At 36.2% G+C, this 13,060-nt stretch overlaps 1 protein-coding gene across 1 annotated transcript in view; it reads right to left on the bottom strand.

Moving 5' to 3' along the window:
• LOC117335794 (importin-7-like) overlaps positions 1-13,010 on the bottom strand; it is a 26,680-nt gene extending 13,670 nt beyond the window's left edge. The window contains exons 1-11 of the mRNA XM_033895984.1: positions 12,801-13,010; positions 8,555-8,636; positions 5,367-5,682; positions 4,152-4,308; positions 3,536-3,625; positions 2,851-2,945; positions 2,431-2,501; positions 1,808-1,910; positions 1,360-1,405; positions 846-945; positions 177-370 (exon numbers count right to left, since the gene is read on the bottom strand). Of these exons, the coding sequence (XP_033751875.1) occupies positions 177-370; positions 846-945; positions 1,360-1,405; positions 1,808-1,910; positions 2,431-2,501; positions 2,851-2,945; positions 3,536-3,625; positions 4,152-4,308; positions 5,367-5,682; positions 8,555-8,636; positions 12,801-12,884 (1,338 nt within the window). The 5' untranslated portion in view covers positions 12,885-13,010. The remainder of the gene's footprint in view (positions 1-176; positions 371-845; positions 946-1,359; positions 1,406-1,807; positions 1,911-2,430; positions 2,502-2,850; positions 2,946-3,535; positions 3,626-4,151; positions 4,309-5,366; positions 5,683-8,554; positions 8,637-12,800) is intronic.
• Positions 13,011-13,060: the final 50 nt, after the last annotated feature.

Raw genomic sequence — 13,060 nt, 5'->3', positions numbered from 1 at the left:
AATATCTTCCTCTGTAATTTGTGTTACTATGTTATATAAAAGAATTTTAGTTTTATAATAAACCTTTCAAATAGTTATCTGAGAAATATTAAATAAAATCTTTGGTTCCTTTAAACCAAAATCTGAGAGTGTGGATTTAAATGTTTTTTGAAAATTGTTTCAAAGATCCATTTTACCTTTAGTAATATTTCTGCCACAGCTCCTATCATGTGGAGAGCCCCGTCTTTCTGGCGTGGCTCTATGGAGGGTTGTGTAAGCACCTGCATACAGAACCCCATTGCCTTCTGTAAGACCTCCTTCCTTTTAGACGCAGCCGAATAAAATAAGGTCTGGGCAGCAATGACTGGTGAAAGGAAGTCCTCGAAAACGTCTGGAGACAAAATTATTTATATATTACATAAATGGTTAAACTTTTTTATGAAACAGCTTTAACATACTTCATCATTTATATCATAAACTGTAGACCTGGCACAAGTTTACAAATATTGTCCTAACAAGAAATACAATACAACTACCTTAGTACCTTAGGCTGGTAGCAGACTTCATGTCAGGGTTAAATCTATTCCAGTAAAACATCTACCCCACCCCAGGTCTTCAGGTTTTGTTATGGGGTAACACCCATAGAATGTATTTAATAAATTACATAGAGGTAATAGGAACCATGGATAGATGTGATTTATATTGGAGTCCTGGGGTCAGGTAGATAAATTAATGGAATAGCCCTTAGTGAAAATCTTGACACTTCAGCATGTGACCTTACTAGTGTAAATAGACATTTGTGTGTTCCTAAACGAGTGATAACAATATAACATTGTGGTATATAGGGTACTAGGTGTGATTCTCACCATATTTGATACGAATGTATTCCTGAGGGTCGGTGTTCCACAACTCTTCATCCTCATCACTGTGACACATCAACGGAAAGATAACCTCTTGGATGATACTCTACAAAACAAATCGGAAAAGGTAAAGTGAAAGTAGAGTTCAGGTAACTACGCTATCTATAAACAAATATCTGTAAGAGTTGATACTCTACAAACAAATCGGAAAGGGTAAAGTGAAAGTAGAGTTCAGGTAACTACGCTATCTATAAACAAATATCTGTAAGAGTTGATACTCTACAAAACAAATCGGAAAAGGTAAAGTGAAAGTAGAGTTCAGGTAACTACGCTATCTATAAACATTTATCTATAGTATTTTTTGTATAAAGGTATTGGTAACAAAAGCACTGTTAAAAGCAGTATAGCACTATTATATATAAATGTCGGGCTATGCAGGTAACTTTGATATTCACTTGAAATTACTTGATCTCATTTGAGGTAACACAGATGGATTAAAAGTTAAGGGAACAGTTCTTACCTGTATGTGTGGTTTGATAAACTTCCAGGAAAATGCATGGCTGACCCTAAAACATTTATAGCAACAATTGATTTAAAAAATATGGAAAAACTTTTATGAAGATTTTGCTCTGAACTATTCAAAATTCATGATTATTACAAAATGTAATCAGTTCCTAGATATAATATCTTTTATCAGAAGGGTTTCAATGTATTAAGCAAAATACGTATGAACTCAACTAGAGAACTTAAGTTTTGCTAAACAGGAGAAACTAATAGCGGTTATTTAAATCAAATAGTACCATATAGTGAGATACATTTTCTCTGAAGCAAACCATGCAGTGTTTCTTATTTCTAGAGATCTCCTGTGTAACATATTTAAATGGAAAAGCCCTATATAATATATATATATTAAATGTGATACGATCCTTATTCTTAATTCTTACATTACAGGTAAGCATGTATCTTACCCTTGGTTCAGGTAGTTGATGGTTTGCTGTAAGACTCTCGGTGCCACATACAGTTTCTGGCGGTACTGGTCGAGAACTTTGAGTAACACCTGTACTATCCCACCTGTGGGTAAAAATAACATACAGTCGAACATCATATTCAAGATTCAGAATTTCCTTGGTAAAAATAACAAGTCAAACATCATATTTAAGATCCAGAATTTCCTTGGTAAAAATAACAAGAGTCAAACATCATATTTAAGATCCAGAATTTCCTTGGTAAAAATGACTAAATTTCCTTGGTAAAAATAACAGAGTCAAACATCATATTAAAGATCCAGAATTTCCTTGGTAAAAATAACATACAGTCAAACATCATATTTAAAATCCAGAATTTCCTTTCTTTAACAGACATATACAAAACAGTGTGCTTCTCTGTGAAAATAAACGACTTGAAGTATCAGGTTGAAATACTGCATATTTGATGTTGTGCAATAAAATTTTATCATAAATATCAAAGTGTAAAAAGTTAAACACATTGATGAATTGGGAAATCCAAAATATGTCATAAAACACAGAAATTGCAGTTGGAGCGTTTAAGAATTTCATTGTTAACCGTTCCGAGACTGAATTAGTATACAGACCTGAGAAAGCCTTGAGATACCACTCCGAAAAAGTGTTGTACTCCTTGATAACTGTTCCTGGACTGCCATATCTGTAAACAACCAAAACACATTCAGAACCATTCTTAAGACATCAGAACTGTCAGTTTACGTCAGGGAAGAATTGATTGTTTATTACATTTACACCTTACCTTTTTAGCCTATTTAAAAGGGATTCCCATCCATATACAACAGATTTTTTTCATTTAAATTTTTTTTTTGTAATACAAAAGTTTGATCCAGTAAAAATTTTTTTTGTACACTCAACAGTGAAATAAAGGGTTGTAGTTTCTCAGGCATTGTATTAAGAATTAAACATGAAAATCCTATATGAGTTTATTGTCACCGGACAATGAACATTTAATTTTCTCAAAAAGAGAATACTGAAGTATCAGCTGGTACCTCTCAAATATCCTAGTGAGGATGTGAACAGCCCACTTCTTGACCTTCCACCAGGCCAATTCTGCTCTCTCCTCCTCCTCGATTTGATTGGTTTGCTGTAAGATGAAACACTGAGAGGTTTACACTGGATTCACATCAAAATCACTGCAGATTACATTTCAAATAATACAATTAATAAATTTAAATACTATACATTGAGTGAAATATGTAATTAGTCAAAAATTTAAGTTACTTTACAAATATTAATTAAAACCAATTCAGATAAATTAATTAAATTATAATTATCACCCATAGGGTTTGGATTTCTGATTTTTTTTTATTTGATATTAGAAAAAAATATTTGAAATTCTACAATGTAACTATACTTCATGTTTTCATGGAATAGGACTTGTACTTTCTGAGAAATTGAGCTACAATAAACAGATTTTGTTTAAAAACCAAGCTTCCTTAGCTTTCCAAGTTCATGGACCTTGATGATATTCAGCAAACGATGGTTATATTGAGATGTCCACTATAAAATCCAATCTGAATCCATTTTGGTTGAAATCTTACTTTAAATTTTTGATCAACAGATCTAAATGGGGTAAATGCTAAACTTTAAAGTGAAATATTGACAGCACAACCAGAAATATTTAAGGACAGCCAAATATTAACAAATATAAAGGACACAGAGAAGGATGTTTACCTCTGGTACAGGCCGATCCACTATCTGTCTGATCAGTTCCATCCACTGTGTGAACACCTCCTTAGATATCACCTCCTGAGGCAGGTAATTCTACAATGCATAGTAATGTAAATTCAGTATTTAAGTAGTGGTCAAAAAACACTCGCATTCGATAGGTAACAGGTGATTCTACCTAGCACTCCAGACACACATTTTAAAGATATTAAGTTCCCATGATTCTGAAAAAGGTTTTAAACCATGGTTCATCCTAACTGTAATTTGTACAAGAAGAGAAATGTTTCAATATTATTTCATTCATCCACACACTACTTAGTAACTAAAATAAATAATGTATTAATGAATTAAGTCATTGCTATAAAGTTTCCTCTAAATTTAAAAGCTATGAGCTCTAGAATAACCAGGGTTTTTTCTCACTGGTTTGGGGTGGGGCCTTTCTGTCTCATTTTGGGAAGAAAAATGGTGAATTGGGAAAGATTTTTTCAGGAGTAGACTGCATATTTTGGGAATTTAGCCATAAATAAGCATATCTTTGACACACATATCTCTCTCTCTCTCTCTCTCTCTCTCTCTCTCTCTCTCTCTCTCTCTGAAATACCAGGATTTCAAAACTATTAACCTGAATGAATGCATAATAAATCTTCAAGATTTGTTTCTGTAGCAGTACAGCATGTTCTGATTGGTCAGGGAGCATATCCAAACACCGTTGGTACACCATAGGCAGCATCACCTGCATCGAGTCATGTAAAACCTTGCGTTCGTCCGGCCTTTTGTACCTGTGTCATAATAATTAAATTTTCTTTAACAGCTAGTTCTAATTCCTGTCATTATTTCTGTTCTTCCATCTTTACTGTCTTGAAGCCAGCAGCTTGTAGATTACTACATGTTAAAGGAACTGACTAGGGATATTTTTTATATAAGTCTTCCAAGCAAGATTCACGAAATCTTATCATTCCTTCAAAAGATATAGTGTGGAAAGCAATCTGCCAATTAGATCACAGCAGTCTAATTAAATATGTGCAGAATATGCCGATAATTGAACATGAGAAACAGATTTAGGTTATAAGTCTACCAAGCAAGTTTCATCAAAATTGATTATTCCGTCAAGATATCTTGCAGAAAGTAATCAGCCAAATAGCAACCACATTAAATATGTGCAGAATATGACGATGATCAAACTTGAGCGAGGGATTTAGGTAATAAGTCTACCACACAAGTTTCATCAAAATTGATTATTCTGTCAAAAGATATCATGTGGGAAGCGATCAGCCAATCAGATCCCACCAGCCTCATTAAATATGCGCGGAATATGCCAATAATCAAACTTGAGCGAGTGATTTAGGTAATAAGTCTACCAAGCAAGTTCCATCAAAATGGATTATTCCTTTAAAAGATGTTGTGCAGAAAGCAAATCCAGATGGACGCACGGAACCCATTTGTATTATAAGAACTGATAAATGAAGCATAGATCTGTCAATATCTTCTGTGCTCTACATTATATATACACACTTCCTAAATCCATGCTTAAATAGTAAACAACCAGAGCCTGTGTTTCCGATAAGTTACTGGCTTTACTGTTATTCTCTGTCTTCACCAAGACACAACTTAACCTAGAAAGTCAAATGAAGATGACTACTGCATCCTACTTTACTAAAACATTTCCTATGTCTAAGATACTGTGAACACTGGCCACAATGAAATACGTATACTATATAGCAGTATCTGCATTCAGATTAATAAAAAGATGCCATGTTTTAGTAACAGGTTCTACCATACAAAAAGTTTCAAATTTAAGATCAACACTGTTGCAGTACCTGTGAACAATGCTACTTACTCAAAGACTTTGACCAGTTGGTAGAGGGACATAAGGGCACCCATCCAGGCGCCATGGTTGTCAGCATGCATGTACAATGCAATCTTTTCCACCAGGGTTGGCCAGCGACCAGGGTAGTCGTACTTGATGATGTGACTGAGAGCGACACAAAGTTGAACACGAACAGGTTCCGGGGCTTGTATGATGGCTTCCACCATGTTCTCGCGGATTGTCTGTCGGTCTTGCTCATGGATGTTGAAGGGAACAGGGTCACTTGGATTTTCCACTTCCCTGTCCTGCCAGAACTGGGTGACTGTGTTCTTCAGGTAAACCACACCTGTTAAATTTCAAATCAAATTACATTGAAAACTAACAAAAGAGAGCAAGTCTAGCAATAACACCCCCACCTTCACCACTTGGTTGCTGTACTTCAAAATTCCTTGTAAGAGGCATATTGGGCGAGAGCTAGAACTGGCTGTGCTATTAGTGATTTTGCATCAACTTTTCCATTACTTTATCCTGTCAAGGGTAAAATTAACCCTCAGGGTTTTTTCTGGGGGCTTTTTGGGGCTGTTAATGGACCCCATTCCCAATTGAAATTATTTAATATTTAATCCAAATTCCAAAAATTTGCAGTTTACCCCTGAAAAAATCTTTCCCAATTCACCAATTTTCTTCCCAAAATGAGACAAAAAGGCCCTTTCCCAAACCAGTGAGAAAAACTCTGGCCCTCCTCTTGAGGGGTACCAGCAAGAATCAAAGGGTACAAGTAAAAATTCATAAATCAAGGTTAACAATAAAATGGAAGTTTTGACATGATCATTTATTATGAATTAGGTATATTGACCCCTCAAGTTTTTAATTTCTGGCTCAGGTAAACACAATTGATACGTACACTGTATGATATGTAGCATGTGATTGCACTCATAATGAAATTGATAGCTAACATTATTCAGGTTAGTAAATAATCTAGATCGGTAAGTTGTCGTCAGCCAGTCCAAAGACAGGAATTACCAGACACAATTGGCTCACAGAATGATCAGAAAAATTTTGCATTGTTTGATTCATAATGATTAACATGTTTTCAGTTTTTCCAACCATTTTTGTGTGTAGTATACCTTGAGTAATATTGTTATTTCAATCATATTGGTAAGTATTATAGCTGTACAATTTGATGTTCAACAGAGGAAGTTCAGAACTTTCTGGTCAAAAAAAGTTCTTTGGATAAGTGTATCATCAATATTTTATCATCCTTGTTTTGACTTGAGAATAACAACAAGAGGCCCAGAGGGCCTGTATCGCTCACCTGGTTTCATGAGATATGAAACAAGAACTATGCTTAAGTATATTTGCCACTGGTATTGCTATGTTAATTCATATCATATGCATTTATATGGTTAGTATAGGTTACATGAACATTGTTTTTATTGTAATTCTAAAAATGTCAATTTAGCCAAATTGATCCCTTTTGGCCCCGCCCCTCAGCCCCACCAATTGTACAATTTTGAAACCCTACCCCAAGAGGATGCTACCAAGCGAATATGAGCGATATATATATATCCATTGCTTAGTTTCAGAGAAGAAGTTGTTTATATCAATTTAGGCAAATTGACCCCTTCTGGCCCGCCCCTCAGCCCTCAGGGGGGTCAGCCCTATCATTTGTACAATTTTGAATCCCTACCCCAAGGGGATATTACCAGTCAAATATGTGAGATATCCATTGCTTAGTTTCAGAGGAGAAGTCGTTTATATCAATCTAGCCAAACTGGCCCTTTTTGAAGACACCCAGGGGGTTAGCCCCACCATTTGTACAATTTTGAATTCCTACCCCAAGTAGGTGCTACAAGGCAAATACGTGAGATATCCATTGCTTAGTTTCAGAGGAGAAGTTGTTGATATCAATTTAGCCAAATTGACCCTGTTTGGCCTCGCCCCTCAGCGCCCCGGGGGGTCAGCCCCACCATGTGTACAATTTTGAATCCCCACTCAGTAGTGATGCTACCAGGCAAATATGAGCGATATCCATTGCTCGGTTTCAGAGAAGAAGTCGTTTATATCAATAGAGCCCAATTGACCACATTTGGCCCGCCCCTCAGGCCCCTGGGGGGTCAGCCCCATCATTTGTAAAATTTTGAATCCCCACCACATAGTGATGCTACCAGGAAAATATGAGCGATATCCAATGCGCGGTTTCAGAGAAGAAGTCGTTTATATCAATATAGCCCGATTGACCTCATTTGGCCCCGCCCCAGAGGCGCCCTGGGGGTCAGCCCCATCATTTGTACAATTTTGAATCCCCACCCCAAGTAGGTGCTACCAAGCAAATATGAGCGATATCAGTTGCTCGGTTTCAGAGAAGAAGTCGTTTATATCAATAGAGCTCAATTGACCACATTTGGCCCCGCCCCTCAGGCCCCTGGGGGGTCAGCCCCATCATTTGTACAATTTTGAATCCCCACCACATAGTGATGCTACCAGGAATATATGAGCGATATCAAATGCTCGGTTTCAGAGAAGAAATCGTTTATATAGCCCCATTGACCTCATTTGGCCCCGCCCCAGAGGCCCCTGGGGGGTCCGCCCCATCATTTGTACAATTTTGAATCCCCAACCCATAGTGATGCTACCAAGCAAATATGAGCGATATCAGTTGCTCGGTTTCAGAGAAGAAGTCGTTTATATCAAAATAGCTAAATTGACCCCTTTTGGCCCCGCCCTAGAGGCGCCCAGGGGGTCAGCCCCATCATTTGTACAATTTTGAGTCCCCTACCCATAGGGATGCTTCTGACCAAATTTGGTGAAATTGCGATCAGCAGTTATGAAGAAGAAGTCAAATAAGTCAAATGTTGACGGACGGACGGACGCTACGGTATGGCATAAGCTCACCTTGTCCTTGGTCCTTTCGGACCAGGTGAGCTAATAATAATGATCATTAGACTTTAAAAGGCCCTAGCACTATTGAAGTATACATACTCAGTAGAACGTATATAGTGGTACTGTTGACCATGGCTGTCATCTTGGATTTCGGACCACCCCAGAAAATAAAAGCACTTGGTCAGAATTATCTCAAGAGCTATATATCACACAGGTGAAACTTGTGAAGTTTTAAAAATGGTGGCCATTTCGGTTTTTGGTCAACCAGAAAAATAACAACACTAAGTCAGGTCCATCTCAGACATCCCCACGCCTCCTAATTGAAGGTTACTCACCTGCCTGTCGGACTGGCATGTCCAGCTGGTCGGACATGACCACTTGTAGCAGGATGGGTGTAAAACCAATGATCTTGTGGACCTACAAAGGAATAAACACATTATAAGCCAGAAAGTCCAATCTATTACCCGGTTTGTTAACATTACAAACATGACCATTTGTATTTTTTTTTTTTTAAAGATTTCTTTTTGGCCTATTAGTAAACATTGCATTTATTAACTGAATTCATATAGCATCACTTGCCCAATGGTATCTCCCAGTATCTCATTTCTACATGTTTATTTTATTATCTTGCATGTTAATTTTATTAAGTGTGACAATGATGTTTTTTTACCAAAGCAAAATGGTATCTCCCAGTATCTCATTTTTACATGTTTATTTGATTATCTTGCATGTTTATTTTATTAAGTGCGACAATGCTATTTTTTTTACCAAACTCATTTCTACATGTTTATTTTATTATCTTGTATGTTTATTTTATTAAGTGCGACAATGCTATTTTTTACCAAACTCATTTCTACATGTTTATTTTATTATCTTGTATGTTTATTTTATTAAGTGCGACAATGCTATTTTTTACCAAAGCAAAAACAAATCTTTCATAATGATGATCCCTCTGATTTCTGAATATAAGTTAGACTGGTGTAAGTTGACAGGAACCTGAATTGTGTAATGAATTTTTCATCAAGGACATTTTTTTTTTCTCAGATGCCTGGCTGAATTGAATGCAAACTTGATAACTTTATGTTACATTAGAAAAGAGAACAGAAATGGCTGTATAGTAATTAGCTGCGATAACGTAACTATGAATGACGGACTGACAATTTCTGACAGATGGTCGATGTCAGAGCTACGATTCCCTTCCATTGACGATAGTGTTGCAAAACAATGAACCACGAAATTGCTACAAATAGCGGATGTTGTGTAACTTTGGAGTAATATTTAGTATAAGTTAACATTTCTAATGCAATTTTAGCAATGTATTAGCCTACCATCACATCTGGAAATCATTAATTTGCACATTCCAATATTATACTACTCAGATTTGTCTCTGTAATCTGCCATGATACTTCTCTGAGAACTCTTGCGAGGATGCTAATCCGTATATGGTATGCGTGACCATATATAGATTAAGCTACTACGTTTATAAAAAACATTATCAGAGATATTTAACCAGTTTTTTGTAAGGGTTGTGAAGAAAGTGCATCTTACTTTGTGTAATTATTCAATTTCAGAATGTTTAACCTTGCTCACCGAGATAGATAACTCCGAATCTGTTTATCTTTTGAAATCTCTCGGGAAATCTCATTAGCATCAATTTATTTTGATTTTCTTATAAGGAAATTGACCTTTTACACTTGTATCAAAGATGGCGGTATGTTTGAACTGATATCTCTGTGTCTTGCTCGTTTTGGATTTTACCATTTATTGTCAAAGAATTGAAATAATGTGCAGGTTTGTAGATTGAATATTCATAAAAGATACCAGAATCATCAATTAACATGTGTTTTTTATCCGAGAAAATTATAATCATAGCTAATTACTGCCCGATGCATACCTGTCAAGGATCAAATGTTAACAAACTGGAGATCTCCAGTTTGAGGACTTTCCTCAAACTGGAGATTGCGCGCGACAACATTTTCACTAAACATATTGCATTCACCAAAAAAAACAACCCCAAATTAATTGATTAATAGTATTCAATTTGATAACAAGTGAATGCAGCTCAGTTATTATAACTTGTACTTAATAGTGAATGAAACTACTGAACATTAAATGAAAGTAGGATCAAAATCTCAGGAGTTGGCGACTCTCAGTTGTAAAATCCTGAGAGTCAAATAAAAATCCCAAGATTTTGGTTTGGTTTGTTTTGGTTTAACGTCCTATTAACAGCCAGTGTCTTTTAAGGACGTGCCAGGTTTTGGAGGTGGAGGAAAGCTGGAGTACCTTGAGAAAAACCACCGGCCTACGGTCAGTACCTGGCAACTGCCCCACGTAGGTTTCGAACGTGGGGCAGTTGCCAGGTACTGACCGAGATGAATTGTTTTCAAATGAATAGCGATATATATACGTACATTTTGAATTAAATAAAATTCAGGAATTAACAAAAAGAAAGAGACAAAAAAAACAAAAAACAAAAAAAAACTACAATTTAAATTAAAATACATATATATTCTTTTCTTTCAATTATGGATTGTAAATATTTTCTATTTATTTAATATTAAATAAAATTTTTGATATGGACTTCTTATATATTTTAATGAAACGAACACTGGGGAAGTAGAAATTGCATTCGGGCAAGTAGCTTTCTGAGCTCTACTTGCCCGGGGCAAGTGGTTTGAAAAATATTTTTACACCCCTGTTATTTTACTTCAGGTATGTTGATTATGGGAAACTTCACCCGAGACCCAAGACAGTCGGGGTTTGTCACAGTTGACTGACTCTTTTAATTAACCTAGGGGTCAATTAGTGTTACTGACCATAGCTAATATGCCCTTTGTTGAGTCTGTATATTGGACAACATTTTAAGACTTATATACACACACTAGTTTTAGTAAGAATTTGAAGCGTCAAATTGACGCAAGTGATTTCGCTGCGTCAATGATCCGAGTTACTTTGGCCAAGCAGGAAAAAGCTGGAGAATTTAATAAAATTCTGGACCTGCGCGGGTCATTTATTCAGGAGGCTCGAGTCCAATGTAGGAAACTTGACAGGTATGCCGATGTGAATCACATCAGGACTTGCTACACTATCGGCAATGGGAGGGACTTCATACCCTGCCGGAGAGCAGAGTAGGCAGGGATGAATATTTCTTCTACATATATTGTAATATGAACATTTAAGGGAAAATAACATATTGTGAAAGTTTACAACAATTAAATCTGCAAGCACTGGAACACTCGTCCAATTTGAGGGGATTTTATCAACATATTTATATGCCTGGTAAAATTCAAAATAATAATGATCATGACCCTGCAGATATAGGGCATAAGAATTGTACCTGCTGCCCCATTGCATGATCATAACGAGCAACTAAATTTGGGATATTTTTTTTTCTATCTTAATTCTACACAACTTTCCTATTGTATTCCTTGACACTGTCTCACTTTTGGCCTTTATTTAATCATTTGCCCCTGTGTGGCAGGCTTTGGGTTCAGTCCCCTGGGCAAGACATAAGCCTACCATGGCCAGAGACCCTAAAAATGGTAGTTACTACTTCTGCTTAACGCTTCTGTGAATGGGGCAACTGGTTTGCCCATTATCGGTATAAGGTGATAGGGGTGAGGTGCTCTGATGGGTGTCTTCCACTGTATGCTTCAGTGAGGTAGCACTATAAATCGGCAAATGTTCTGGACTATCACAAGGAGACTTAGCACGAACATATCACAGCCTCCCAAAACACACATTCACTCTCACCACACACATGCATGTCGCATTGACAGGAGGCTGTCCTTAAATGACCTTAGTTAATAGGACATTAAACAATAACCAACAAAACAAAATGCATCCATTATCAATCGTATTAAATATGACAGTGCAATTCATACGATGTCACATTAGGAAGGAACCTCCATCTTAATAATTTTACAAAAAATACTGCTGAGGAAAATTATGTACCCTTAGTTGTCTGCCTATTTGCAAACAAATTTAAATTAATTTGGTGAGAAATTCCTAGATTAGAATGATTAACTTGAGAAAATACTACATACGAGATATTTTTCACAAATTTCATTTACGACATTAACAAACAAAATTTCATCAAAAGGTATTTTCTTGAAACTGCACCTTTGATTATTTGAAACTGAATATCTGCAAATTAAATCAAAGGTATAACTATATATATAGCTAGCTAGCTATTAGTAATGGAGGATGGGTATATTGTATAAGGGCATGTGACTAGCATCACAATTAAATGAATTAGATAATAATTACTGAATCATTGAAAACGTTGATTCAGTGATATGTGTTGTGAAGTTTGTTGTGATATATTTGCATAAAAAATGACGTACAAAATGTGCACGTGTTTCTAATAATGATTAATTATGAAGTGAAGGATCTATAAATATATGTAAATAAAAATACATATCAGTACAATCCTCAATGTTAATGATGCATTCAAACAAAATTATAAACATTTTCTTTCATAAAGATGTCATAGAAAGCTGAATTCATGGTAAATGAATGTTCATCTTTCGCCTATCCTAAATTTCTGCCATGTTGGAAAAACGTGTCTCGGGGTTTTACCTCATGGAGCTGTTCTTCAGCTTGTTCCCGTTGATTTGGGTCTAAAGTTGCTCTAAGCACTTCAACGAGTTTTCCAACATCCATCTTCGCAGAGCTAAATGGACGTCAAATGTCTGATTTTAGATGTTCGATTGCCCTCTGGCCCTGGGAAAGGGTTCAAGCCGGTCGCGCCAACACTGAAAAGAAACCCCTCATGGAGGTGACATAAACTGTCTACCTATGTCGCAAATCTTATCTAAAAACGTAATTAGTATGTTTTG

This window comes from Pecten maximus, chromosome 10 (genome assembly GCF_902652985.1).
Source record: "Pecten maximus chromosome 10, xPecMax1.1, whole genome shotgun sequence".
Classification (NCBI taxonomy): Eukaryota; Metazoa; Mollusca; class Bivalvia; order Pectinida; family Pectinidae; genus Pecten; species Pecten maximus.
The sequence above is the reverse complement of the archived record's forward strand: the minus strand, read 5'-3'. Positions and strand labels throughout refer to the sequence as shown.